The sequence below is a fragment of the Elephas maximus genome, chromosome 17 (assembly GCF_024166365.1).
Source record: "Elephas maximus indicus isolate mEleMax1 chromosome 17, mEleMax1 primary haplotype, whole genome shotgun sequence".
Taxonomy (NCBI): Eukaryota; Metazoa; Chordata; class Mammalia; order Proboscidea; family Elephantidae; genus Elephas; species Elephas maximus.
This window is the reverse complement of record NC_064835.1, coordinates 85,692,005-85,717,679: the sequence shown is the minus strand read 5'-3', so window position 1 is coordinate 85,717,679 and position 25,675 is coordinate 85,692,005. Positions and strand designations below refer to the sequence as shown.

Below are 25,675 nucleotides of genomic sequence, written 5' to 3'. Positions count from 1 at the left end.
CTTTATCAACGAGAACTACCCCAACTACCCTTTCTAATACTGCAACCTCTTCCCTACCCTCCAGCCCCACACGCGTCTCCAATCCTCTTTACCCTGCTGGTTTTTCTTTTCTCCACAGTACTTATAACAAACCACAGAAAAGTAGAAATCTAAATGTAAAAAGAGTGTTCTAGATAGGCTATGGTGAACCAAAAAAGGTCACTCAGAAAATTCACGCTTAAATATACTTTAACATCTACGTGGAGAAGGGTGGCAGGACATCTGTATGACGTAACGTCCAGAAGGACACAGTCAGGACATAACCAGTAGGTATTCATAAGCAAAGACAAAGAAAACCAAAACAGCCAGCAATTAGAAACCCCAGGGGCACAACTAAAGCTATGAAGCATAAGGAAACATAAACTATGGAAAAGCTGATCTGTAAGTCAACACAAAGACGAGTCAGAGCCATCCACAGGTGGGAAAGGTTATCCCAGGAGGTTGTAAGTTCCCTTTAGTTGTGGGGCTTGAGCATGGACAGGACGACCCTTAGTAGAGACGTCACGGAGAGGTGTCCAACACCCAGCAGGGAATTTGGAGGAGATAACTCTTAGAGGCTTTCCATCTCGAACGTCCCCTATGAGATTTTCAAGACTTCCAAGAATGGAAGCTGGTTGAGCTGATCTATATTAGTTGTCAGCACTTGTATAAACAAATAGCTGAACAACTACATTTTTCTATTTCCCACTGTTTATCCTTAAGAGCACAACCATTTACTACGTGTTAAGGTCACGCCGCAGGTTATGTGGACCCAAACCCTATGTAACCAGCAATATTTTTCAAGGACATGTGTATAAGAAAACAGATAAATAGAGCTCTATATAAATGTGTGGCTTGTGTTTGCATACATTACGAAACAATGCATTACCACGGATGGCTGAAATAGGAATCATGAGGAAAACAGGACCAATGAGGCAAAAATGACACAGAGAGAAAAAGGGCTGAAGGACATCAGGGACTAAGTGCCCCACGGCATCAAGGGGAACCTCTAAGAGCTCCGTGTCGCTTTAAGTCCAGTAACTGAACATGTGGCGGGAAGTTGGGTTCGTGCCTCCAACTCTCCCACTTCCCCTCTCCCCCCTCCTCACCCCACACCCTTTCATGGGGCTCCCATCATCTGGCACAAGCATCTGAGGCACCACATACAGAAACACCCACACACACTTCCCCCAGAGCCAGGGCTTCAGCTGGTAAAACACAACAAAGGAGAAAGCAAAAGGCAGAGCTCATAGCTCCCTTTTTAGACCCACTGCCTGCTCTAGCTTTTTGTTCCTGAGGCCAGCGTATAGCTCTATGATTTATTTTCTATGTGCTGTTGTTTACATACATCAGTAAATATGGCTCCCATTTCTCTTTCTAACAGCCGCTATAAATTATACGTTGGAAGCGCTTGGCTCCGCTCTTCTCATGAAAGATCTGGCAGCAATTTTGAGGGCCCGATGGGAGGGGACCTTTGACTAGAGGTGAGTGACTTCCTTCACGCCTGTCCTTAAATTAACGAACTAATTCAACAAATATCTATTGAGCACAAACTGCCAGGGACAGTTGGGGATGCCTCAGTAAACAAAGCAGTAAGCAAACAAAACAAAATTAAAATCCCTGCTCTTATGGAGCTTATATTCTAGTGAAATTCATCCATCCCATCTTAGTTTCTGGATTCAGAGCTGTTGAACCATCTAAGGTTGATCATGTTAGAAGGTTAATGCAAATGGAGCTGCCGTAAGTAATTATAATTGTAGTAAATTATTCTTATTGTGATTTTTTGTTGAGTGCTTATTATGTGCCAGTCACTGTTCTAAGCACTATACAAGTATTAAGTCATTTAATGTCATAAAAACATGCCATCAAAAAGACAGATACTATCATGATCCCATTTCACAGATAAGGCAAGTGAAGCACCAGGTCATCCTGCTAGCAAATGGAATGAGCTTCAAACTCAGTCTTGCTCCAGAAACCACCCTCTTTGTGTGTGTGTGTGCACGCTCTTTTAGATGAAGGTTTACAGAGCAAATTAATTTCTCTTTGAAAAATTAATACAACCATTGTTTTGAGACATTGGTTGCCAACCCTACAACGTGTCAACACTTTTTCCTTCTCGGCCTTGGGTTCCCCTAGAAATCACGCTCTTAACTCTGCTCTAGAATCAGGCCAGCTGCTGTGGGAAAACAGGTCCTGGCCAACATCACTTCTGAAAGCATCTATGTGATCCTGAAGCCTGACTTTTGGTCAAAATAGAATGACTGGGGAATGTTCAAACCCAAAAAACCAAACCCATTGCTGTCAGTCAGTTCCGACTCAGGGGTGGTCAAGTCTGGCTGCTCTTCACACATGCAGCTGCTGAGTGGAATCTGTAAATAGTACCAGGGAGATAAAGCTATTGCTAATGCTGGTTAATCATGCAGAGACAAGTGACTCTACAGCTCAGCTCAATTAAACGTGCTATGTAATGCTTCGTGGCTTCTGACAAGTCTGTTTCATGAGTCATTCTAAATATTTACTACCTGAAAACTTCAATATTTTTCCAAATTCAAATCCTGTTGACTCGGTACTTTAACTGAAAATAAAACTCACACGTTATACGTTCCACTATAGGTAATAAAATTTCAAGGAAAAAAAAATCAAATACACAGCAAGAGAGGGCAAATCTGATGCCAGACTTGGCAATAAAATCTCAGAAAAAGTCAAAGCACTAAATAAGGGACAGTCATGTCACTCAAGCTTTGCTAACCCATGATAATCTCAGTCTTCAAGATTTCAGTTCCTTCTAACAAATAATTACAGAAGAACTTCCAGAATTCCATTTTTTGGCTCTATCTCGGCCTCTCTCTCTCTCTCTCTCACATACACACACACGCACACACACCCCAACTCTAATAATATACCCATTTTTTAATTGGGGTTGCTCCAAGTAACAATAGCATAGCTAATATTTGCCAAATGCTTACTACATTGTCATGGTGCTAAGTCCATTACATATTCATCTCATTTACTCTCCCCCCTAGTAACTATGGGAAGCAGCTATTTTGATTTTCTCCACTCTACATTTAAGGGAACTACAGCTCAGAGAAGAAAGACTACACATGATTTCTGACCAAAAAGGATGAAAGACAAAAGAAGTGGCTTTTCCCACTGGACTTCACTGTGATGCCCTTTTCTAGGTGGGAGCGATGCTAGATCACGCATCATCTCTCCCACGGACTCCAAACACAGAGGTCTCCGGCTCTTGGATGGAGGTCTAGGGGCCCAAGAACCTCACAACAGGTTGCAGTTTAGGGAAAAGCAGCCCTGTAATTTGTCCAGATGCTTCCCAGGAGAGAAAAAATTCGTAAGAACTGAGAAAACAGACAGGGAAAGTGAAGAGAGGCTTTCCAAGAACCTCCTTCTACACTCTTCTCTTAGTGCCTGCTCTCTCAGTAGTCCTTCCCCACCCATCAGGCTAGAAACCTCGGCTTTATAGTGTAGATCTGCAGGAGCCCAGAGCTAGAACCCTCGGCTTTGTAACGTAAATCTGCAGGAGCCCAGAGCTAGAACCCTCGGCTTTGTAATGTAAATCTGCACAAGCCCAGAGCAGGAAGGGGAAGAAAAACGACACCAGTACCATCAAGTACCATCACATAACAGGACACATTTAATGTGCTTTCTTCAAATTTTTCAATAAGGAGCTATGGAAACGGAAGTTATTTTCAGTTTTTATACGTCTTAACTTTTAGAGTCCTGCTGGCTGAACATAAAAGTACCTGAAATGTGGAAACGCTTCCACTTGCCAACCTTCATTATGACCTCCAGGGGGGCCCATCCGTAATATGAAAAGTGAGTGCTTCCATCCACCATCTGAGCTCAAGGTTGTTAGGCTTTACTCCTCCAAGAGTGTCCAGTCCAAGTACTCCATGTCCTTTCTGAGCACATGGAGGTTCTCCCTGACACACAGAGGAGGCAGGGCAGAAAGTAACCCTTTCTGCTGCCACAAGACCATGCTGTCCCACAGGACATGGTCTCCTTCTGCAGTGGGTCAGCCAGGGTGGAGGTGATGACGATGGGGAAGACGAGATTACGACAGGTAGGGAAACTGAGTCTCCCCACTAGCCACACACCATCATTTCATCAATGACCAATCAGATCTCATCCTTTGATTTAAAAGCCTTACACATCTCGAATGTAATTAAGAAACACAGACTGGCATGAATGTGTGACACACACATTGCTTTACAGATACCTTTTTCACCCAACAGGCTGGTGCCAACTTCAGTTCAGAAGAAATCCATTTTCATACAAAGGTAACCAAGAGTGACAGGAGATAGGAAGCCTACATCATTTATCTTTTGTGAGCTTAAAAAAAAAGAAAATCAGTTAACTGCTTTTCTAGGAAGCTGTTTTGTAGAACCCCGATGGTTCATCGTTCTACTCTTATCTGTGGTATAAACAGTGACTTGAAAATGTCCATTATGAAAATGCTATGATTCATCAATATATCTTAAATTATTGAATCACTTAACAAATATAATTTTGATAAATCAAAAACGGGTGCTCTGTCCTTGTGGGCGTAGCATCAACCACTACTAAAACCATCCCAAGTCTAGTCTTTGACTCTCAGCTTTTGTTGTTGCTCTCCTCATCACCGGCTGACCTCTACAGGCAGCGGTCACGGTTTCCTACACTTCCCTTGCTCTTCCAATGTCTGCTATTGCCAGCCATTAGAACCCTCTGCAGCAGCACCTTCAAATCATTGCTATTTATTAATATGAAACAGAAACTAAAATATGTATTTTTGGGTACCGCAGCTGAACATGTAACTTGCCAAACACATCAATTTTATAGCCTGTGAGACAGATGTTTTGTTTCAATGGCACTGAAACGTATTAGGGTTTCCCATGCTGTTACTGCTAGCTGCCGTCCAGTTGGGCCTCGACTCAAGGCAGCTCCCTGCACAACGGCATGAAACCCTGCCCAGTCCTTGCCATCCCCAAGATCAGTTCTGGACTGGGCCATTGTGGTCCATAGGGTTTTCAATGACTGATTTTCAGAAGCAGATCACCAGGCCTTTCTTCCTAGTTCATGTTAGTCTGGAAGCTCCACTGAAACCTGTTCAGCATCACAGCAACACACAAGCCTCCACTGACAGACAGGGGTGGGGCTTCTCTTCAGGTGCACAGCCAGGGATCAAACCTGGGGCTCTTGCCACGGAAGGCGAGAATTTTACCACTGAGCCACCAATGTCTGTTACAGATTGAACTGTGTCTCCCCAAAATGTGTGTTAACTTGGCTAGGCCATGATTCCCAGTATTGTGTGGTTGTCCTTCATTTTGTGATCTGATGTGATTTTTCCTATATGTTGTAAATCCTAACCTCTATGATGTTAATGAGGCAGGATTAGAGGCAGTTATGTTCAAGAGGCAGGACACAATCTACAGGATTAGGCCGTACCTTGAGTCAATCTCTTTTGAGCCATATAAGAAAGAATCGAGCAGAGAGACATGGGGACCTCGTACCACCAAGAATAAATAGCCAGGAGCAAAGCATGTCCTTTGGACTCAGGGTCCCTGCACTGAGAAGCTCCTAGACCAGAGGAAGATTGATGACAAAGATCTTACCCTGGAGCCCACAGAGAGAGGAAGCCTTCCCTTGGAGCTGGAGCCCTGAATTCAGACTTTCAGCCTCCTAAACTGTGAGAGAATAAAATTCTGTTTGTTAAAGCCATCCACTTGGGTAATTCTGTTACAGCAGCACGAGATGACCAAGACACTGCCCCAGGCTTTCTCATAGTACTGTCTTATTTTTGCCTTGTTCATGTCATCTAGCATGTAAGTATGTATTTTAAAGTTCAAACAAGCTTAAGCAAATAAAAAACTTTTCTCTCCAAATCTAAAACTATCATTTTAATAATAAGTTCTTATTCCATGAGCCAAAGGCAGATATACCATGAAGGTAATGACATTTAAGCTTTAGGGTCTCTCATGGGCAAGGGCTCCTTCCAAGGCTGCAGGAGGAGTCCTAGCATTGTGTAGTATGTTGATATGTTTTTGTAAAAATTGCAAGTGTAAGATATTTTTCTATTCTCTTTTCTTAAAGAGGAGCCCCAAAACTCTGTACAATTTAGGTCCCACCACTAGGTTAACAGTACCCCAATGTCGAGATCTTGAGTTACATTTTAAGGGCAAAACTGATTTGTAAACCCAAATAATTTACCTCAACTGTAAATAAAGTTCAGTGCGCCTCGTCCCTGATGCTCTTGGATGTGTGCCTGCCTATGCACTAAGTCTCTTGTCTTTCACCTAAGAGTGGACACCTTTCCAAATGGCACTCCAGGGGAGATACCCTTAATGAGGGGTGGCGTCAAGAATAAAAGACTCCAGCTATAACAACAAAAATACGTTTTTCATTAAACACAAAACTGAGCCAGAAAAACCAGCCAAGAGGCAGGTGTGTAAGTTGACAAATTCCCTTGAGGTCCTTAACTTCCTCATCAAACTGCACTGAATTTTTCTACACTAATTACCCATTACTGAAGACGACAAAGAGTTATAACAGATCATTCGCCGTGGCAGCAGAAAGAGTACAGATGTTGCAAGGGAGAGAGTGAGGAATTTATAAAGTCGGGCAAAAGAGATGCACAAATTCTCAATTTTTAAAAATAACGGAGAACATTTTTCTACTAGACAGATACTGAAAGTGAGGGAGCTTTCCTAGGGCTAGAAGGCCAATCTTTTAATTTAGTTTGGACCATCAGTGAGAGAAAATGGAAACTTAAAGCTAAGCGTTGGAGTCTAATTTATACACGTAAATTTTCTTGGAGTCAGAGATTTCATCTTTGAATTTTTTTAAATCTCTCACCGCACATTGCACCTAGTAACTGATTTGATTTTCTTACGAAGAGTGGACTTACACAATACCAAACAAGTCTCCCCCTTCCCTTCATATTATTTTCACCTAGCACTTCTCATTGGCCCCCCAAGGTCAGCAGACTGTCAGGATTCCTACTCTACAGCTAACGTCATGAAAACCTGTGGGCAAGGAATGTGCGTTCCCGTCAGGCCACTTCCTCTGTAACATTCCCTGCTTCATCAGGAATTAACATCAGTACTGTTGACAGGACATTTTCCTACCCCCCCCCAAAAAACCAAACCCAGCACCGTCGAGTCGATTCCGACTCATAGTGACCCTATAGGACAGAGTAGAGCTGCCCCATAGAGTTTCCAAGGAGCGTCTGGCGGATTTGAACTGCCAACCCTTTGGTTAGCAGCACTTAACCACCATGCCACCAGGGTTTCCACATTTTCCTACAGATGATATAAATGTAAAAAAGAAGCAGAAGAATTAGTATTTTTGAAATTGTGTGCCACATTAAATTGTTTTATCCCATCAAAATCAATCAATCAAGTATTCCCTCAGAAGCAAAATTCCTCAGCTTTCAATAACTGTGGATTTTATAGGAATGGCCGATAATTATTGAATATGTACCTTCAAAAAGGTGTTCATAATCTTTTCTTGGAGTACTGTTAAAAAAAAAAATTCCTACTGAGTTTGGAGGATGAAAAAACTCATTTACAGGTACCACTTTGCTGCTACATGGGAACCGTTTTCTTATTATGATACCTGTTGCTGAAAAGGCGATTCTGACTCGTAGAAACCCTACAGGACAGAGTAGAGCTGCCAGTTGGGGTTTCCAAGGAGCAGCTGGTGGAGTCACACTGCCGACCTTTTGGTTAGCAGCCGAGCTCCTAACCACTGTGCCACCATAGCTCCTTACTGTGACAGCGCACTGATTAAACAGACGAGTGTTATGAGATTCAGGTTACAGTAACTTTTATAATACGCAATCTTTCTGCTAACAGGACTCGCATAGTCTTCCCCCCCTCAAAAAAAAAACCCCACCAATTATAACTTAGTTCTATGAATAACACACTTTTCTATCAATGCATGCTTGCCCTCTCTTCTATCAATGCAGGCTTGCCCTCTTTTAAGTGTTCGGTATGCTAATACAAGGAAGACAGCAGGCTGACTGAATGACATTACAATGTAACATCATTATATTGTAAGGGAAATAAAACATTTCCTGTAAAAACGTTCTGATTTCTCTGGGTTTGACTCTCTCTGTTTCAGGCATCCCTCTCTTTGTGTGATTACTGGACACCATACAGTGTGTCATTCCCAATCTGGTATCCCTGAAGGGCATCATGAAAAAGTCCATGTCACTAATGACATTCCCAAAAGCCTAATGAAAACTTCAGTTGTCTGCACAAGGCTGGAATGGCTTTGGAAAATATTAACCCTTTCCTTTTAAGGAGAGTTTTATCAACTCACCAGTGTCCAAAATAAACAAACAAATATATTATTACCTAATAAATGTGAAGTTCCTTTGGCTGACAAAAATCATTTTAAAAAGGAATCAATTGGGATTCAATTTATACAGGAATTCTTGGTGGTTAGAGGAGTTAGGCACACTAGTCGCGGATAAACCATGCCTCTTTGCCAGTGTAAACGGACATGTGACAATGATGACAAAAATCAAAAAGCTTAATAAAATTCAGTTTTCTAAGGTAGTATTTATGTGTATTTCCTACAACGTTTAAAAACAGAAATGCCTGTAGAAATTTAAAGTTATATTTTGCCTGTATTCATTGCTAATGAACAGTTTCTGCAATCCATCATAAATTAATAATCAAAGGAAGTACTTCGTACACACGTCACTCAATTTCCTCATTAGAAACTATGTGTGGTAAAATGAATTCCTTTATATGGCCTTTTGCCTTCGTTCTTTGTAAAAACAGCTTGAGAAGTATTTCCCCTAAGCCCTGAAGAGTTTTCATCCCAACGCGTTTGTTACTTTTGTCCAGGTTGATTGACATTTCCTGGGTAAGCTGTAAACAAGGATGTTTGATACTATCTGCCTGGCGCTGGCCTGTAGCCTGCCCTGTGACTGGTACGCACCTTGCAGGGATTGGTCAATAGACTATGCAAATGAAGTGAGTTGTAGTCTACTATGCAAATGAAGTATCTGTGGCCTACCGAGAGGGGACTGGTCAGTTCATGGCCCTGCTGGGAGTGCCATGCCTTGAAATTGACAAGGAGTTTGTGTATTTAAGCAGCCAATCCCACAGTGGTTTTCCAGACAGAAAGAATCAGGGAGACGAGCAGCAGGAAGCAGCAGAAAGAAGAGAGAAAAAACAGAGAGAGAGAGAAGGCAAGGAACCCCATAAAAGAGCTGTAACATAGGCCAAGGGCTGTAACACTGAAGACAGAGACAGGCCTGGAAGGTGCCCAGCGGTGGAGCCAGTGGCAACAGACAACAGGGTCAAGAGGAAGCTGTCCTTATAGGGTCTCGAGGAGCCTATCCTCAGGGGGCAGAGAGAAGGCCCAGAGGGGCTGAGAGTGCTGTCCTGCCCTGAAGAAGGAAGACTGCCTACATGCTCCCTGATCCCAAGTTGTACCCTGTTCCTTAATAAACCACTTAACTGTAAGCATGGTCTGTTAGTTCCCTGTGGCCACTGCAATGGATTATTGAACCCAGAAGAGAAGTAGAGAGTGTTGTGAGAGAAATGGTTTGTGTCAGAATTGGTAAAAGGGTTGGAGGGTGGAGAAGATATGCCTGACCTCCACCTCATGGCCATCAGTTTTGGGCTTATCTTGACTCACATTATCCTCCGTGAAGTTAGACAGGTTCTGATGCTACTACTATTTCTGCCGCCACCATTTTAAACTATGTAAACATCTCACAGAGTCAAAAAGATGTCTTCTCTAAGGGTATTAATAGGTTGATCTCCCAACTGGTCCAAGGTGATTGGTCCAAGGCGATTTCTAAAGATGATAGCTCAGAAATGTTTAAGCACAGCCTTGTCAGGAACACAACAAGAAATGTCAAATCATTTGTTTCACTGTTGATTAAATCAGATTAAGACACATAGAATATCCTATTCACATCATTACTCAGCCTTTAAAGAAGAGTATGCCAAAAAAGAAAAACAGGTCAGTTGAACAGTTTCTAAGTACAATGTTCTCGAACTCATCCTTTATTTTAGTTAGTATACCATATCAGCAAAACAAAAAATGTCCACGGTGGTCTTTCTTCTTCATGTGCCCTGGACAACTGTTCTCAGTTTGGAACACGGTATTAGATGTTTCTCTGAAAACAAAACTCCACTCTCCATCCAGATTTACTGTTCAAGTGACTAGTCACTGCCTCTGTGCCACATCCATGATCAGGTGACTTGCTTCTTTAGAATGCTAATATTCAATAAATCCACTCCATACATTTCATAATACAATAAACCAAGGCTTTAGAATAAAATCCAAATGCAAATCAAAAGAATGTGAACTAAAAGATTTCATTCTCTTCATACAACCTAAGACCGTTTTAACAGGACTTGAAAGCTTCAAGTGAGAATTCTGATTATCAGCAATGAACCTGGACCTTAAATATCATAACATAGACAGGACATCTGATACATTTGAATATTCAACAAATTCAACACTGAAATACATGATTAGTTTGAAAATTATTTTAAGCCTTACTCTGTGAAGTTTCTCCTGAAACATTCCAAACTGACAAAAATGTTATAAGAGCTTTGAACTTTCCACATAAAAATTAACCTCTTTACAAATTAAAAATGATAGTCTTTCAAGTACTTTTCTTTCAAGTATACAATATCTCAGATAACACTGGCTTGTTCACCAAAAAAAAATTCCTTGGAATTCTACTGAATTTCCCCAACTAATGCATACATAGGCAACTGCATTTGTAGGTATTTAAACAATTTTGATTGATACAAACTTAAGATTTTATAAAATCATTATTTATGCCTACCTCCCCCTTTTTTTTCCCCCCCTTTAGTTATTACAACTCTTACCACATGAAATCAACCACATTGCTGTAAAAATGAAACACGGAAATTGAACTTATATCTGTCAGGTCGTCGCTCAGAACTGCTAGGTTGTGTGGGCGTGGTATTGAGAAGACTCACCTCTCCTTGTTTGGGGATGCTGAACTTGGAAAGCTTGGCCTTGGTTCTGGCTGACTCTGGCTTGGTGGCCGGGACTCCCCTGTATGACGTGCAGTGCACACTGGTTTCCGTAGATGACTTCAGCTTAGGAGACTCATCGGGAGCCTGATCTTGGCCGTCCATTGGCCGCACGTATGCAGTTGGCTTCTGCTGGACCAGGCTGGGTTTGGAAGCCAGGGATGGAGGAAAGTTTTGAACACAGTGTCCGCCACTGCTGTGCTTGGCCGCCATAGCAGGTGGCCTGTCCTGGGTCTGAAGACCCACCTCCACATTGCACACTTGTTTGGCCCGTGGCTGCTGTCTGCCGACACCATCTCCGAGCAAGGTCCTGAGAGAGCCTTGTTGTGCTGAGTTGGAAGAAGAAGGAGAAGATTAGGTTTTTTATTACCCTTCTTTGACTTAGCAGATTTGTGCAAATTAAGCAATCCATGTCCATGCTTACTTGCCCTCTGTGGGCCATCAGATGGTGGGTGCCCAGCCTTTTGCCAGCCCATGGTGCCCCGCTTACTCTGCTGCACCGGGACAGCCGCTGGTGTGGAAGGTGCAGAGCTACAGACGGACGAGGCCTGGGTCTGGGCTCTGGAATCCGCAACGGAATGCTCACCCATCTCGCTCACGGGAGTCTGCGGAACCCCAGTTTTGGGAACGCCCACAAGATGACTCTGATTGGACCTATCCGTTAAGAAGTCTTTCATTTCATCGTAATTGCCTAAAGTATTCTGGATCCGGCTGGAGAGCTCATCTCCCTTGTTAGTCTGGAGAAAAGGAAACAAAACATGCTATTAGGAAAGACAACAGCAGCACCTGCAGTCAAGGAACGCTGCCTCCACTGACCACAGAGCCAGGTCCCCACATTCAGAACAAGAGCTGGGAGATGGACGCAAGGCCCTCGTGGTCTCTGAAGACATCTGCCAGTACTCTACATTGCACCAGAATGGGGGAGCTGACGCTGCCTTAGAGCACACAAAACAGGAATCTATCCTTGGTGTCACGTTGCAGTTAAAATCTATCCCCTGGAAATCAGAAAATTTGCTATTGCAACTTCGCAAACTGGCCTGGATGAAGCCTTTCCAAGATGTGGATTTTCTTTTCTGTGTGGTACTACTGGAAGCTTTTGTTGAAAAGCCAGATTTGGCTCACAATTGTTCTGCTTCCAATTTCTAAATGTATAATTATTCTTGTCAGACATCCAGGGTTGACAGGCACAAGAAGCCAGAGGGAAGCTCAGAAAGGAACAGAGGACATTTGCAAGGACCTACCAGCTTGAGGTAGCCATAGCTTCACGACGCCTGAGGGGCAGTGAAATCCAGCAAGATTATTTGGTTTTGGAAGAGAGATTATTTTATGGCATTTGACACAAATGCAAAATCAGTGTAGCTGTTTCTTTCTTATTAGCCCTAACACTTACAAATATGTAATTCAACCACTTCTCAATAGTGTTTGTTTTCTGAAAGCTTAGAAAGTAAAACAAATGGAATTCTCTTTTAAAATTAATGCAAAAATCAAGTCTATGTTACTGATAAAAATCACAGCAAACCGATCTAAGTATTAAACAAAACTTTCATTTTGTGGAAGGAGAAGCAACTAGAGACATGTGGAACAGATGCCAGGAAGCAGGGGGGAAGGCCCCATGCCTAGTGGCTGAGCCAGCCTCCTCGGGCTGAACAGGTGGCAACTTAACTGATGTTTGATTGGTCAACAATTCTAGCCAAGGCTGCCATCACATGGGGCTCAGAGGTGTGGAGGGAGGGCGGTGATGAACAAGTGAAAACCATCTACCTTGTAGGGCTCACTGAAGAGGGAGTAACTAGAATTAAATGTGCCATCATCCTGTTGAGTTTCCTGATTTCTTCGCTCCCGTTCTTTCCTCCGCAACACGTTTCTATCTGGCTCATAGGCACTGCATCAGGAGAAAGAAAAGAGAACAGACCACACACCAAAAAATTAAAGGGTAAAGCCCAATGCAACATGCATCTAAGTGCAGAAGTCTGGCTCATGGACAAATGGTGATGATAACAAGAACATGAATTGGATTAAAGCCGGTCTAATCAGGCAACGCGAGCTCGAAGGCAAGGTAATTACATTCTTCATTGGGGGAAGTCCTTAGGACAAGCTCCAACCTGTAATAGACATCTCTGCCTGGTATGTGAAAGAGGAAATATCTAAGCAGCTCTGACAGGAGAAGGCTGAAAATAATCGTACAGCAGATGGTAATTACGGCGATGTGTAAATAGAAATTATGAGCATATTTCCTCTTATGACATAGGCTCTGAGTGTTATATGGGAATGTCCTAGTTTTTTTCTTTTTTGTAAAGCTATGTTTCTGCAGTGATTCTTTTATTAACTAGCTCCCTAAAGAGCTGTTAAAACTCCATGCTGCAGTGGGTTTCACAGTTATGAGCCTTCTTCTGATCTCCGTTAATCAGTCAAGTCATCAAACTACTACTGAATCAATTCTTCCTTCTGATATATTTGACACAATCACTCCTCCTAACTATGAAAAATGTGCCAGGAGGAAGGGGCACAGGCAACGAAGGGAGAGAACGGAAATTGAATTATGTCATGTCGTCAAGGAACTGGGCCTTTTTGTTGAAGAAAATTAATATCTATGCTCCCAAAATATAATTATAAAGTGCCCAGACACCAGCTAGCTGGAAGAACTAAGGAACAAATAATGTGTTCCTTCCTCTAACAAGGAGAAAATGAAGGGGCTAATTCAACTAATGGTAAGGAATTGAGCTGTTTACTGAAGGAAGGAAATACACCTGCTCGTTCAGCTCCCTGGATGAAGAAATCGCCTCTCCTGTGTAGAGAACAGAGCTAACCACTAGCAATTGGAAAGCACGAACAAAGCCCTCAAAATCAGGCCTGGACTCATTTCCCAGCAGAAGGATTTCACTTAAGGCACCGTTTCATCATTTTGCACAGAGCTTCCACGCGGTTCAGCGGGCAGACGCCTGAGCTGGGAGTCTGGGCAGCCACTGCTAACTGGTTCTCCCCAAGCCAGCTCCGTGCTGACGGAGAAGCCACACAATCTCTCTGTCCCCCAGTGTCTTCATTAGAAACCAGGCATGTTTTACGGTGTTGCTGTAAGGTTTAAATGCGAAGGTAATACATAAAAGGGCCGTGGAACACTTCTAGGTGCCATAAAACCCAACGTATTGCTATTAAACCATTGTTGGCAATAAAAAGATCTGTGGGTTTGAAGAAGCTCATCAAAGTGGTGATTTTTATTTATTTATTTTTTAGCTAGGTGGCTATCTTTAATAAAAGAGAGGATTTATGCCACGTAGCTGTAGGGAACACAAATAAAAGAAATACAGCTCATTCCCCTAGCTCTACCCGTTTGATCAGAATGTATTTTACGTTCGCTGTCTAAGGGGTGAACTGAACGTCCTTCCAGCAAAGCTGGTACAGCACCTGAGGCGCTGCATTTAAATTTAAGATGAGGGAATGTTAAAATACCCAGAACGTGGGAACCTATTAGCATTTTAACGCATCCTTAGTACATTACCCTAAGTTATTAGATTTGGAAGTCCAACCAATGACCTTCATGTAAAAGGAGGCTGCAGACTGAGAGGCTCGCAGCTCTCTGGGCGGCTGCATGACAGCAAGCAGCACAAGGGAGCAGGAGGTGGCAATGGCACCCTGATTCACGGAAACAGGCATCAAGCTCAAAGAAATGGAGCGTGACTGTGCCGTCCAGCTGACGGACATGTGTAATAAGAAAGCTCAGCGTTCATGAACATCACGTGGATTTAACACGGACACGAGACTCATGCATGAAGCTGGCTTTAACCCAAAGGCCAATGCTAGGTTTACTATGAACTTGTATGTGCTAACTTTTGGACCAAGACCAACATTTGTAGTTTAAAGAAAAAAAAGCTTGTACTGTACGCATCACGACTCTTCCCTTCTCCAGTACAGAAATCACCTGCAAAGAACCCACGGCCCTGAGCTTCATACACAAGACCTCCACATACAGGCTCGCTGTCCTCAGCCAGCTCATGCCAACCATACAGACAAGACCAGTGGGATGTACGGATGGAGCAGGCAAGTGATCACTGCGGATGATTTCTGCACTTCTGAGAAGCTCCCCCAACCGTGCCCCAAATAATACCTCCTGCATCTGCTGGCTGACGACTGAAACTCCACAACTAGAGAGTCATTCCTCTGGTTTAGGATGTCTTCACCCCTGTAAGAAATATAAGCACCACAAGAAGGGAAAACTCTTTAAACCTCTTCAGCCTCTGTATCTTAGTGTGCATGAGTTTTCAGCATGTTCCCCAAAAGCCAAAGGGAAAGGGCACAAGAACACTGGGGTACAAAGACAATAGGGACCAATTTATACACTCTACCTGCTTTGCAACGTGGCTTAGATGTTCAAGGCAAAGGCAGCAGGATAAAAGCCAATATCAACAAGGCAAACTTCATGCTCATTGCATTCCCAGGGCCAGGGAGTGAGAATCACTCCATAATTTGGAGATTTTGGAGGTGAGGGGGAGGTTGTTCCTCTTTAACTAAACCTGCCTCACTCTAAACCCCCTTAAGCTGGAAGATGACCAAATGCATTCCACTGCAGACCACTGCAGGATAAAGTTCTCCAGTGAGGTCCTGGCTACATAGCTGGTCTAGGTTTCTAATACTATCAAAGACAGAAAACCCTCAAAATCACATAGACGTGATCTATAAATAGAAATTTCTGGACATCCCTTATGGGTCTATCATAATGCTGTGTCATGCAGTACCCTCCATATCATCAGATGAAACCAGAATACCTAAAATGAAAATTATGTCCCTTCTGCAAAGGGAACCCAAAAGGAGAAGCAATACTTCCTTGATGCCTTTCCTTTGGTTTCTCTCCTCCTTCCTTGGTTGGCAGTTCTGCTGTCTCTATTGAGCATTCAGTCCCTCCTAACGGCGACCTACCCGCTCCTTCTCCTTAACTAGAACCACCACTCCTCACATGTCATCTCAGTCCTGAGGAGCTAAAATGTCACCTGTAAATGTCATGGTAAGAGAACATTTGGACTTCTATCCCCCATCCCTAAACATCTGAACTTTTACCTCTTCTACCAACACCAAGTGTTTTGACTCATAAAGACAGTACCTTCTCTACAGCGAGCCCACCATCCCCTAATTACAAGTGAAGTTTGTGCAGCCACTCACAAGCCCAGCAAGTGCCTTTCCCTTGCTCTTTCACCATTAGAACTCAGCCCTCCTTCCTACTCTGCCATTTAAGCCATGCAATGATGCAAAGAACATGCCATTTGCTTAGCAGCAAAAGGACCTTTCCCCTGTCATCCTGAAAGCTAGGTCAGCTTCTCTGGGGATGATTGACTAAAGTTTTAGAAAATTTCAATTTCTGGCATACCATTATATCCATGAAATTCAGTAAGAGTCACATGTTATGAGCTATATTTCTTTGTTACTAGCAGATGGTAGAATCTCCATCATCTGTAAAGTTGCTCCTTATTTTCATGAAAATTACAAGAATCACATTCCTTAAATGTATGTCACCAAATGTATTTATTTATTTTGCATAAAAGTGAAGGCAGCCAACTGCTACAATATTATTTACCACAGATGCGTAACATTCTCAGAAAATAAATCTTTTTAATCAACTCCTTTTGAAAGATTGATTTATTTTTAGAAAAACAAAAACAGCAAGTAAAAAATGTAGTAAGAAGATTTCTGATAATTTCCCTTTTATTTGTTTTTAATCTATACATTGAGGTATCTTGTAGGGTTCAGGCCAAAGCATATTATGGTACTTAGTTAAGAAAAGAGGAAGGCCCTCAATGAGGTGGATGGACACAGTGGCTGCAACAATGGGCTCAAGCATAACAACAATTTTAAGGATGGCGCAGGACCGGGCAGTGTTTCGTTCTGTTGTGCATAGGGTCGCTATGAGTCGGAACTGACTCGACGGCACCTAACAACAACAAGGTAGGAATAGATGCCAAACATGAAATTACCATCATTTCCAAAATTAATTTATTCTTGATCATCTGGTAACAGCATGGAACGAAATGACAGTATTATCTATGGGTGAATTCACTACCTTTCACACATAAGTTCCTTAATTATCCTTGTGATGTCTCTTAGAGAAAGATAGGGGTGGCAAACATTACTAGGTTAACTTTTTTAAAGATCAAGGAACTTAGGATAAGAGTTTAATCATCAAAAGACATCATACAGCAGACATCAGTCGCCAGCATAGCAATGTTCAAAGTCCTTTACTCGTCTCTACCCAGGAGTTACCCATGAGCCAAGAGGTTGCCACTCTTCCTAAAAACCTTATGTCTATAAGCCCAGTATTACTAAAGAGGGAACATGAGCCCCACAGAAGCAAAACAGTGCAAATGAAACAAAAGGAAGCTATTTCCCATTCAGAGAGAACTCTAAGGAGAATTCTGGAATAAAGGCTTGGCTGTTATAATTTGCTTTTTTTTTTTTTTTAATGTACCCTAAAAATAAAACCCCTAGATACAACGGAAGACAAAAATCAGTCTCTGCACAATATGCAAGAAAAAAGTATACCCATGTAATACAGAATTGTGGACTAGAGGGCAGATGAGTGGATAAAAACATTGTAAGCTACAGAGAAAACCAGCTAAGCCTCATGGTACCAACACTTTCATCAAATCCCACCCATTCTCCAGTCTGCTCAATCTTTCCCCAAGCTGCCCTACTGGAGGAAAAGGTGCCGAAGCTCCTAGAGCCCGCCCCCTCGCTGAACCTGTTTAGATCTAGCAGTTCTGGCCAGAAGGGACTGCTTTCTTCCTACTGCACTGATCCAGAGACAGCCCTTTTTAGGCTGAACAATTGGTCCAGAGACACCACACTTTCCATGGAGACTTTCAGCCAAGAGTTGTTGGTGTTGTTACCACTGAGTCGATTCTGACTCACAGTGACCCCATGTGACAAAGCAGAACTGCCCCATGTGGTTCTCCTGGCTGTAATCTTTCCAGGAGCAGATTGCCAGGTCTTTCTCTCACAGAGCCTCTGGGTGGGTTCAAACCATCAACCTACTGGTTGGTAGCCAAGGCTTAACTGTTGTGTCACCGGGGCTACTTTCTGGCAAGAGTATACGCAGCACTCCTTGGCTATGATCATCAAAGTGTTTTATTCTTTAAACAAAAAAGTCATCCCACCTACTGGTATGTGTCTGAGATTGGGATCCAGAGACAATTTAAGCAGAAGGGAATGAACAATCTTTCACCAGTCTTTTGAAGAAAATACCATGTTTTCCATGCTTAAAAAACACTGTCCTCTTCAAAGAGCAAAAATGCAATTTGCTTTTGTCCAAACATATTTATTGAATGTCTTCTGAATGCCACTGCATCAGATGCTGGGGAGACAGTGCTCTGGCCTGTCCTGCTGCTGAGCAGCTAACGGTCTAGGGGAGAGAAGAAGGGGGCCCATTGATAAGCAGAAAACATTGACATAACATGGTCAGAGCATTGGTAGACAGAAGCGCAAGGACTCAGGATGGCTTCCTGAGAGATAGCAGCTTTCAATGGAGTATTGAGGAAAACGAAAAGTGGAGGAGAGGAAAGAGGTAGGGGTCAAGGGTACAAGATACATAATACGCTATTGTTGTTGTTGTTGCCATCGAGCTGATTGAGACCCATGGTGACCCCATGTGTGCAGAATAGAACTGCTCCATAGGGTTTTTGGAAACAGACTGCCAGACCTGTCTTCCAAGATGTCTCTAGGTGGGTTTGAACTACCAACCTTTTGGCTAAGTGGCCTTTAAGAGTATTTGGATAGGTGACCCTTGCTTTCCCTGAACCACCTTACTTCTTTAAAAAGCTGAAATTCCATATGAATTTAAAGTTTCATTTTTTTGGTTTTCTCTATTGCTAAAATGTCACCTTTCCCTTACTGTACACACGCTTACCTGATTCATTCCTGAAAACAGGTTTGGTTTGGAGGTACGAATGGAAAGAAGAATCCCAGAACGGGAGCCCAGAGACACACTTCCCCTTTCTTAACAGTTTGCTTCAAGGCTGGCCCTGAACAGCCTGGCCAAAGAGGAGACAGCATTTTCAGGTATTTAGAGTCCTGGACAACATGCTAACAAGCCCCCTGGACTTGGACTGGCAGCCATGAGGGCAAACAGAAAAAAAGGCACGAGTTAGAGAGAAGCACATTCTGTAGACACTCTCTTTATCTTTGGAACAGCAGCAACAGTAACTCTGTATTAAAAAAAAAAAAAAGCTTAATCACTCTAAAATTATAACAATTGCTTTAGATTTAATGAGTCAAGCTAATTAACATCCCTTGTTATTTATAAAGTAAATAGTAAAAGATTGGTAATCCCTTCCTAACTTAGAGAAAAAGAGGACTGTTGAAGTGTACTTGCAAATTTCCTCTTTAGGGCACAAACAGAAGTGATGGCCTGAAAGGCAAAGAGATGTACAAGGAGTGAGCAGGTGACAGAAGCAATTCAGACAGACAGAGAAGGTGCAGCTAGAGTTAGGTCTTGGCAAAGAGTCAAGAATCCTCCCAGCCAGATTCCTTCGAGACCCTGTGCTGCTGTTGTGGTCATGGCAGTGGTGATGGTGGTGGTGTTGATGATGGTAAGGGTGGTGTTATTGAGTATGGCGGTGATGGTGAGGGTGGTGATGGTGGTGAGGGTCCTGAGGGTGGTGATGGTGATGGTGGTGGTGATGGTAAGGGTGGTGGTGAGAGTGGTGGTGGTGGTGAGGGTGGTGGTGGTGAGGATGGTGGTGGTGAGGGTGGTGGTGGTGAGGGTGGTGGTGGTGAGAATGGCGGTGATGGTGGTGGTGGTAGTGAGGATGGTGGTGGTGGTGAGGGTGGTGAGGATGGTGGTGGTGGTGAGGGTGGTGAGGATGGTGAGGACGGCGGTGGTGGCAGTGGTGATGGTGAGGGTGGTGGTGGTGAGGGTGGTGGTGGTGAAGACGGCGGTGGTGGCGGTGGTGATGGTGGTGGCGGTGGTGGTGAGGGTGGTGGTGGTGGTGAGGGCGATGGTGGTGAGGACGGCGGTGGTGGCAGTGGTGATGGTGGTGGCGGTGGTGGTGAGGGTGGTGGTGGTGAGGATGGTGAGGACGGCGGTGGTGGTGGTGGTGATGGTGGTGGCGGTGGTGGTGAGGGTGGTGGTGGTGAGGATGGTGAGGACGGCGGTGGTGGCGGTGGTGATGGTGGTGGCGGTGGTGATGGTGGCGGCGGTGGTGGTGAGGGTGGTGGTGGTGGTGAGGGCGATGGTGGTGAGGACGGCGGTGGTGGCAGTGGTGATGGTGGTGGCGGTGGTGGTGAGGGTGGTGGTGGTGAGGATGGTGAGGACGGCGGTGGTGGCAGTGGTGATGGTGGTGGCGGTGGTGGTGAGGGTGGTGGTGGTGGTGAGGGCGATGGTGGTGAGGACGGCGGTGGTGGCAGTGGTGATGGTGGTGGCGGTGGTGGTGAGGGTGGTGGTGGTGAGGATGGTGAGGACGGCGGTGGTGGCAGTGGTGATGGTGGTGGCAGTGGTGGTGAGGGTGGTGGTGGTGAGGATGGTGAGGACGGCGGTGGTGGCAGTGGTGATGGTGGTGGCGGTGGTGGTGAGGGTGGTGGTGGTGAGGATGGTGAGGACGGCGGTGGTGGCAGTGGTGATGGTGGTGTGGCGGTGGTGGTGATGGTGACGGTGGTTAAAGATCGGCTGAGGAGTGAGAATTGGTCGACAGTGTATTTAACAAAACCGTAAATCCTGAAGAACATCACCATGTCCCCCACTTACTCTACCGGACTCTTCTTTTTGAGTAAATTCATTGCAGTTCCCTTGCTTGTTCACTTGGTTTTTCTCCAACATCCTAATGCCCCTGGTGCACCACCATCTTTGTAACTGTGATTCTCATGGACTATTTCTCCCATGAACACCTTGATAATGTCCGCACAACTTTTTCTGTTTTTTCTCTCACCACAAAGTTTATCTCAATTTTAATTCAATCTTGAAAAATATCTCCTGAGAGTATCTGCAGATCTTTGATCTGACCTGTTCTAGCAGAATGAGAGTGGGATTGTGAGGCGATTCGTGCCATAATCATAACTTCTTCTGCTCTGTAACTTTGACCAAACTACGGCATTCAAGGGAGTAGCAAAGAAACAAACACCCATAGACAAATTTAGCCCAAAAATATTCCAAAGGAAAACAACCTTTTTGGATGATCTATGCCATCTTCCAACACCCATCTGGCCCATGTGAAATTCTGCTAATAACAACAACTATTGCTTATTACAAAATGTCAGCCACTGACCGGACGCTTTACATGCATTCTTTTATTTAACAGTCATTAAGAACCCCAAGAGACGTCATCTCCACTTTACAAGTGAAGAAATGGAGACTCTGAGGCTAACTAACATGTCCAAGTCACACAACTAGTAAATGACAAAGCTTGGATTTGCAACCAGGCAGTTTGTCACCAAAGACTGGATTCTTAGACTCTACTCCACTGCCTTCTGGGGAATCTGCTCAATGATTAGCTTTGACTAATGTTTCCCCCACCCCACCTGCTCAGTAAATGCCAGACAAAACGGTGTTAATTTTCAAATCATAAAAATTTCAGTTTATTCTTCTAAGATTTTCTAAGCCTCCTTGGTTGACATATGTTAACTTACAGAATTCTTCTAAAACGCATGTATAAAACATAGGTACATAATTAAAATGAGTCAGGACTAGCAATTAAGTAATACACGAGTACTGATTTTTTAAGCAGAAGACTACAAGAGTTGTAAGGCAAATTAATGCCCCATTTTATCCATTTTTTTTTAAGTGTGGAATTCTGCACACGGAATTCCTTAAGAATTACAGATAACCACAGTAAGTGCACTTTATAACAGAACTAACGTGGACAAGCCACTGCTGCAATCTGGTATTAGACACGTATCTCTTCTTCACTGATCATTTACTACCTCCCAACTCCACTCCTAAGTCGGGGGAAATGATTACTGTTTCAAATCTCTCGGTAAATATACCCTAGCGAGTTTTTAGATAAATGACAGAAAAGTGACAGCTCTGCATTCCCAAGGGTTAAACACTTTTCCTGAGGGATCCCAAGTCTTCGTGCCATGAGAACAAGTGTGAGACTCCAGTGGAGTTGTTGCACGATAAATACAACACCAGGCTGTATAACAAGTGGCTTTCAAAGAGGCTTTCCATGCAGTGTGAACAGCAGAAATTAGCTTGAGTTTCTTAACAGGACCTTTTTCCTTTACAATATAAAAGTACCTTGGGATGAAGCCATTACTCTGATTTACCATCTGCTCCTTGGTAGAATATAAAGATGCAACAGAGCCTCACAAAAGCAGTAACTTAACCAAATGGGACCCATTCGCAAAGTCCCTACTATGCTGTTTCCAAGAGCTCACTTCCAGGCGGCAGCACAGAGCCATCGTCAATCTAGGCGTCCAGGATAAGAATGATGCTTATTCCCAGGGCTTCCAAGTTAGAGCCAATAAATTACTTTTCCCCCATCAGATGTTCAGTTAAATTTCATTTTCACTTCACAATATCAGTTCCTAAACTTCAGCACAAAGGAATTTTAAAAGCCATATACATACATGTCATATTTTATACAGCATGCCTAAGATATCGGCTTTAACCATCAACCCCTCCCATACAATCCCTTCTGTGGCCCCAGGGTCATGGTTGTGGTGCCGTAAGTTATAAAGCAGAAAGGTAGCCGAGTCCTGTCATCTAATTCCCTGACACTTCAGTCAGGTCAGGCTCCTGACACAGGAAGCTCTGAACCTCAGAAAATTAGCCTCAAGAATGGCTCTTCCTAAATCCAACTCCTCAACTTCTTTACCATTCAAAACCACTAAAGCACTGACTGGTTCAATAGGATTTCTGAAAAGGAGTAAGAGTCACTTTTCGTGGCTGGTATCTGCTGACCTGAATTAATTTACCTGTGAGGTACAGGGCTAGCCTTAGGCTACACTGAAAACAAATAGAAGTCGAATTAAAAGGACATGCATGGCCTCAAATATCTTCTGATATCTAGTCAACCTGACAAGCCAATCATTAGGGTCTTCGATGTTGACAACAAAGATGCAAACTGCTATAGAGACTTATTAATTTACCTGGGAGGAAAGAAGGCCCTGGTTTGAAGATGAGAATGACTTTCTTTGGTACAGAATATTTTATCAGCTTAGCTAGAGATCTCGGTGAGTAAAGAGGGCAGAGAAGAAGGAAACAGACAATAAAAATGCGTCAGTATCTGAAAGAGGAAACAGAGCAGCCACTGAGAAGGTCAAGATTCTGTGGGTCACCCAGAAAGCGGTATTAAGGCATGAGGCCAGGGGCTCGGTTCCTCCATCACAGGGGAAACGGAAGCCAGTGAGCAGATTCTCCCTCAACTTCCTGTCCTCCAACCTTTCCCCATCTTACCTGCAATCTCATGTCTTTAAACCCCTTCCTCCTCCTCATTTCTAAGGAGCTGTCCTTCCTCCTCCTCTCCAGGCTAATTCTCCCACCTGAGCTCTGACCCCTAAGCCCTCCCACCTCCCAGAGATGCCATTTTTTCCTGTTGGGTCATTGATTTGGTCTCAATCGGCCCTTTCTCATCAGCAAATAAACACATTTTCTTTAAAATAAAGAGAATGATAAGCCTTCCCTGGCCCTCTGTCCTTTGCTTGCTGCTGCTCCTTCTCTTACCAGCCAGAGTTGTCTGCAGAACTACCTACAGAACCCATGTGATCTTCTTCTTATCAAGGTCGCAACTTCCTTACGGTGAAATCAACGGACACGTTTCATTCCCCAACATCCCACGCTGCTAACAATGACTTCTTAGAAGCTTTCTTCCCTAGGCTTTAAGGTACTGTACGCACATTGTCTCCCTCCTGCCTCTCCAGCTATTCCTGTGTTTGCCTTGCACGTTTATTTTTCTATGCCACTCCTTTAAAAGTTGTCGCTCAGAGTTCAGTGCAAAGCCTCCTATGTAGGACTTGACTCTTCTCACATCACAGTCTCCCTGGGTGATGTCATTCATTCCTTTCCTGTAGGTGCCATCTTTATGTTGATGATGTATGTGCAAGGCTCCAAGCTCCACCGAAATCTCTCTTCTCAGCTCCAGACCCAAATATCCATCTGCTACTTGGCCTTCTCAAGTCAGGTTTCCCACAAAGTCCAGCAAATCTATACTTACTTACCACCTTCTTCCACTCCAGCCTCCACCTCTGCTTCTGATGCCTATCTCAGTGGATGGCACCACCATCCACCTTATTGCTCAAATCAGAAAGCTAGGCATCATCTTGACTCTGCCATTTTCTATACAACTGTCCCCATCATCCAATCAATCCCCCAGTCCTGTCAACTTTACCCCTAAGTATCACTCAAATCTACCTCCTTTACCCTCCATCATGACCACCCCAGTCCAGGCCACCATTACCTCACTCCCTGATCCCTGCAGTGCCTCCTACTGGGTCCCCAAGTTGTTCTTCATGCCTTAGTCCAACTGTCCTGCCCCGTTAAAGCCAGAGGGGAATTTCTAAAACAGCACTGTGATCACGTCACTACCCTGGCTCCACCTTGCCCTCAGGATAGAATCTAAATCTGCTTTCCATCCCAAGGACTTGGCCCTTGCTTATCTCTCCAATATCATCCCTCAATTTCCCCAATCTCTATGCCTGCCCTCTTGTGAGCCAAGGCATACACTTTTCTCTCTGCCTGAAAACCTCTGCTCTGCACCTGCCTAACTGCTGATTCTAAAGGTCTCAGCTCAGTGCTGCCTCTCTCTGGGAAACATTCCCTATCTGCCCTGAACAGATCCCATGATGCCACCCTTGACTGAGGTACACTTCCTATGTCCTACACTGTTGCTGTTCTTGGGTGACATCCAGTCGGTTCCAACTCATAGCAACCTTATGTACAACAAAACAAAACACTGCCCAGTCCTGTGTCATCCTCACAATCCTTGCTATGTTTGAGCTCACTGCTGCAGTAACTGTGTCAGTCCATCTTGTTACGGTCTTCCTCTTTTTCACTGACCCTCTACTTTACCAAGCATGATGTCCTTTTCCAGAGACTGATCCCACCTGATAACATGTCCGAAGTATGTGAGACATAGTCTTTACCATCCTCACTTCTAAGGAGCACTCTGGCTGTACTACTTCCAGGTAAGATTTGTTCAATCATTTGTACCATGAGAGCCCATAGTATACTCAATATTCTTCACCAACACCGTAATTCAAATGCATCAATCCTCAGATTATTTGCTCAGCATACAAATTGAATAAATATGGTGAAAGGACACAACCCTGATGCACACCTTTCCTGATTTTAAAACATGCAGTATCCCCTGTTCTGTCTGAACGACTGCCTCTTGGTCTATGTACAGGTTCCACATGAGCACAATTAAGTGTTCTGGAATTCCCATTCTTTGCAATGTTATCCATAATCTGTTATGACCTACATAGTCAAATGCCTTTGCATAGTCAATAAAACACAGGTGAACGTCTTTTTGGTATCTCGGTATCTCTGCTTTCAGCCAAGAGACATCTGACATTAGCAATGATATTCCTGGCTCCACGTCTTCTTCCAAATTGGCTTGAATTTCTGGCAGTTCCCCGTAGATATCCTGCTGCAACTGTTTTTGAAAGGTCTTTAGCAAAATTTTACTTGTGTGTATATATTAATGATA

The 25,675-nt window shown here is 43.7% G+C and overlaps 1 protein-coding gene across 15 annotated transcripts in view; it reads right to left on the bottom strand.

The window, feature by feature from the left end:
- AFF3 (ALF transcription elongation factor 3) overlaps positions 1 to 25,675 on the bottom strand; it is a 685,346-nt gene that overhangs the window by 513,547 nt on the left and 146,124 nt on the right. For 14 of the 15 annotated variants that reach the window (XM_049856158.1, XM_049856156.1, XM_049856165.1 and 11 more), the window contains 4 exons: positions 15,154 to 15,228; positions 12,813 to 12,933; positions 11,476 to 11,788; positions 10,995 to 11,380 (listed from right to left, as the gene is read on the bottom strand). In XM_049856158.1, the coding sequence (XP_049712115.1) occupies positions 10,995 to 11,380; positions 11,476 to 11,788; positions 12,813 to 12,933; positions 15,154 to 15,228 (895 nt within the window). The remainder of the gene's footprint in view (positions 1 to 10,994; positions 11,381 to 11,475; positions 11,789 to 12,812; positions 12,934 to 15,153; positions 15,229 to 25,675) is intronic. The other variant, XM_049856157.1, reaches the window with a different exon arrangement.